Source organism: Budorcas taxicolor, chromosome 21 (assembly GCF_023091745.1).
Source record: "Budorcas taxicolor isolate Tak-1 chromosome 21, Takin1.1, whole genome shotgun sequence".
NCBI classification, from domain to species: domain Eukaryota; kingdom Metazoa; phylum Chordata; class Mammalia; order Artiodactyla; family Bovidae; genus Budorcas; species Budorcas taxicolor.
In genome coordinates, this window is record NC_068930.1 from 11,821,966 (window position 1) to 11,826,597 (window position 4,632).

The 4,632-nt window shown below is 40.8% G+C and overlaps 1 protein-coding gene across 1 annotated transcript; it reads right to left on the bottom strand.

Annotated features, from left to right (window-relative positions):
- Window positions 1-200: 200 nt before the first annotated feature.
- Window positions 201-1,956, bottom strand: LOC128066651 (ATP synthase subunit alpha, mitochondrial-like). The gene is given in 2 exon segments (XM_052659732.1): window positions 201-501; window positions 503-1,956. Coding segments are annotated over 2 exon segments (1,635 nt in total). The 3' UTR covers window positions 201-320.
- Between the last annotated feature and the right edge of the window lie 2,676 nt (window positions 1,957-4,632).

The following is a 4,632-nucleotide window of genomic DNA, read 5'->3' on the forward strand; positions in this document are numbered from 1 at the left end:
TTCAGTAATGATTTCAGGGATAAAAATTCATTTTGCGAATACTTGAAGTTAAAAATTAAAAAAATGATAACACAAATAAGCCTTTTTATTAATGATTTTATTTGGCATCTTAAGTTTCTCCTAAATACATGTGAAACTCCTTATGCTTGAGATATCTATCCCATTATTTAAAACCCATGTTTTCTTTTTTTTTTCAACATGGAACCTTTATTTTAATGTGATTACTGTACATCTGCAGTATTGGAGTAATCCTTTTACAAATGGAACTAGAAGAAACAATGACAAAACCAAACTGGCATTTGATGTGAATCCACAGGAGTTTAAGCTTCAAATCCAGCCAAGAAGTTTGTTACAATCTCTTTCAGCTTTGCATCTGCCTCTTCTGAGATCTTTCCATCGGTCCTGATTTTGCCCAGCAGGGTTTGATGTTGGCTGATAACGTGCGACAAGAAAGCATTCTCAAATTTTGTGATCTTGCTGGGCTCCAGCTTGTCAAGATACCACTTGCTCTTCAATAGCCATGGGAGAATACTGTCCTTGCTTGAGCAACTTGGTCAAACGCACACCACGACTCAAAAGTTGTTGAGTGGCAGCATCAAGGTCAGAACCGAACTGGGCAAAAGCAGCAACCTCACGATACTGAGCCAACTCCAGTTTCATGGTACCTGCCACCTGTTTTGTGGCCCTGGTTTGGGCAGCAGATCCAACACGGGACACAGACAAACCAACATTAATGGCAGGGTGGATACCTTTGTAGAACAATTCTGTTTCCAAGAAGATCTGTCCATCAGTGATGGAAATGACATTTGTTGGAATGTAAGCAGACACATCACCAGCTTGCGTTTCGATGACTGGTAGAGCAGTCAAGGAGCCACCACCAAAAGCATCATTCATTTTAGCTGCTCTCTCCAGGAGTCGGGAGCGCAGGTAGAATACATCACCAGGATAGGCCTCACGACCCGGGGGTCGGCAGAGCAGCAGAGACATCTAACGATAAGCAACCGCCTGTTTGGATAAGTCATCATAAATGATCAAAGCATGTTTGCCATTATCCCTAAAATATTCTCCCATTGAACATCCAGAATAAGGAGCCAGGTACTGAAGTGGGGCAGCATCTGAAGCAGTAGCTGAAACCACAATGGTGTACTTCATGGCATCTGCATCTGTAAGTCTCTTCACTAACTGGGCAACAGTGGATCTCTTTTGACCAATAGCAACACAGATACAGTACAGCTTCTTCTTTTCATCAGTTCCATCATTGAATCGTTTCTGGTTAATGATTGTGTCAATAGCAGTTGACGTTTTGCCAGTCTGTCGGTCACCAATAATCAGCTCACACTGACCACGGCCAATCGGCACCAAGCTATCCACAGCCTTAATGCCAGTTTGCATTGGTTCCCGCACAGAAATTCGAGGAATGATCCGAGGGGCTTTCAAGCCAACTCGTCTTCGGGCCTTGGAACCAATTGGACCCTTTCCATCAATGGCATTACCAAGGGCATTGACTACACGACCCAGCAGCTCCTCGTCGACTGGAACATCTACAATAGCCCCAGTTCTCTTCGCAGTATCTCCTTCCTTAATAAGTTTATCATTTCCAAACACAACAACACCAACATTGTCAGGCTCCAAGTTCAGAGACATACCCTTTAAACCTGAAGAAAACTCTACCATTTCTTCTGCTTGAACATTTCTTAGCCCATGTACCCGGGCAATACCATCACCAATACTTAAAGCACGCCCAGTCTCTTCAAGGTCAACAGAGGTATCAGCTCCAAGAATATGCTCTTCAAGAATAGAGGACACCTCAGCAGTGCCGGTCTTCTGAAGATGAGAGTTAGAGGCATGCAGGTTCCTTGCAGCAATGAAGGATGATCCCAAAGCATTTTTGGAGACCAGCCCGGCTCGCCGAGGGAGGGCACGGGCCACGGCCGTGGCGACGCGCACAGACAGCATCTTTGCAGCACCTCCTCAGGTGCTTCCTCCGCAGCCGCAGCCTCGAGACTGACTGGCTAAAACCCATGTTTTCTGTTTTTGAGAATCTCTTTTCCTGGCCTCTGCTTCCGAATTTCATATGCTGATGTTGTTCTTTATGATATGAGCATCTTTGTCAACATTTCTAATATTGGGGATGCCACAAATACTTTTCAAAAGCATGGAAATTAAAACAGGAAGCTGTCATTTTCTTTTCCTACTGAATGAACCATAGTCATGGTTTAAAAGTGAAGAGGAAATGAGAGTCAAAACAATGTTGTAAACCTGGCATTTCCATTCACTTCAGTTAAACTATAAAAGTAACAGAAACACTTTGAAAAGCAGTTTGACACTATGTACAAGATCTTTAAAAAATTGTATGTCTTTTGTCCTGGTAATCTCATTTCAGAGAATTTAAGAATAATAATCAGTTATGCTGGTGGTGGTGATTTAATTGCTAAATTTTCTCCAGCTCTTGTGATCCCATGGACTGTAGCCCGCCAGCCTCCTCTGTCCTTGGGATTTCCCAGGCAAGAATACTGGAGTGGTGTGTCATTTCCTTCTCCAGGGGATCTTCCCCACTCAGGGATTGACCCCAGGTCTCCTGCATTGCAGGTGGATTCTTTTACTGCTAAGCTATCAAGGGAGCCCCCCAAATCAGTTATACACCAGAATAATTGTGAGTGTGAATTTTGTGCAGCATGATAACAGTTATTTATTCTCCTCATTAAACTTTTATCAAAATTCTGAAGTATACACAATTTCTTGTATCTGTTTGAAGAGAGAAATTGGTATAAAATTTACTTATTTTGTATATTCCCAAAGTAAGAGAAAAAGAAAAAAATTCATTCACTGAGAGCTGAAACAAGCACATTTGTTATGATGTTAGAATCGTACTGATGGCTGACAAACACAAAACGAATTTTGTGTGTGATTTCTGTGTACTAACTGCACCTGTGTAATGTGCAGAGCCATGCTGTGGCACCAGGGGCAGCCTTACACTCAGAGCATCCACATGTAAATGGATGTATATGACACAGTATGTCTGGGCCACTAGTCTGAATATATTTAAATGAATTGACTCATGCTTAAGTCAAGCAACATATTTATTGTATTTCTCTACAAAATCTATTTGCCTAACGTGGCTAAATCAACAGTTATCAGCACAGATAACAGCTTTTCTTCAGTAATCAAATTTCAGAAAAGTGATACGGCTTTAGAATGGTGCCACAGAGCCTAGCTTGGAAATTAGTTCATTCTACTTCCTAATAGATATCAATTGAATAAATAAATTTCTGGGTTTATTAATGTATCTCAAACACTTGTCACTTTTTTTAAAATTACTTTGACTTTTAAACAAGTACCTCCAGTGCATTAAAATTCCTTGGTCTCTTCTGCTATTATATTATACTGTGTGATAAATTCCCAGCTTTGTTCAGACCAATTCATTATTATAATGGAAGAGAAATTATTGGAACCCAAGGTTGAAACCCTGTATATTGTTTGAACTACATTTACTCACAGGTTTCCATTTCCCTTCAAAGACCCTGTCTATGTAGATTTCAAGGTGAAACTGAAGGAAGAATGATATCTTCCTAATTCTCTTCAATTCCATACAATAGTCAGTGCTTATTTTTCAGTAAGCCCCGAGTGCATTGTGCTGTGGAGGCCGCATCACATAGGGTCCTTCAGAGTAGACAGACACCTTCAAAGCAGCTAGAATGCAGTGCTCCAAGTCACGAGAGCATTAATAACTGCTGTGACTTATGGAAATCTTTGAAAGAGGAACTGCTCTGGGTAATAAATACCACTAACTGCGATAGATTTGCCTGAACATGAATCATTCCCCTTCTTTCAGAAATAGTTCCTCGTTCTCTTTGGGAAAACTGTAATGCATGTGCTTTGGAACCACATAGGCTTGCTTGAATGCTGACTCTGCAGCTTATTAGCTGTGTGGCCTAAGACAAGTTACTTACCATCTCTATGCGTATAGCTAATCATCTGTAAAATGGGGATAACATAGTTCCAACATTATAAGCACATTATGTGGATTACTTGAGCCGCTACTAAAATTGCAAATGCAATCAGAACAGTATTTGGCACGTAAAAGTGAAAGTGTTAGTCATTCACCTTACAAATAGCTGTGAAAAGAAGAGAAGCGATAAGCAAAGGAGAAAAGGAAAGATATAAGCATCTGAATGCACAGTTCCAAAGAATAGCAAGAAGAGATAAGAAAGCCTTCTTTAGTGATCAGTGCAAAGAAATAGAGGAAAAGAACAAAATGGCAAAGACTAGAGATCTCTTCAAGAAAATTAGAGATATCCAGGGAACATTTCATGCAAAGATGGGCTTGATAAGATAAAGGACAGAAATGGTATGGACCTAACAGAAGCAGAAGATATTAAGAAGAGGTGGCAAGAATACACAGAAGAACTGTACAAAAAAGATCTTTATGACCCAGATAATCATGATGGTGTGATCACTCATCTAGAGCCAGACATCTTGGAAAGTGAAGTCAAGTGGGCCTTAGAAAGCATCGCTACGAACAAAGCTAGTGGAAGTGATGGAATCCAGTGGAGCTATTTCAAATCCTGAAGGATGATGCTGTGAATGTGCTGCACTCAATATGCCAGCAAATTTGGAAAACTCAGTGGCCAC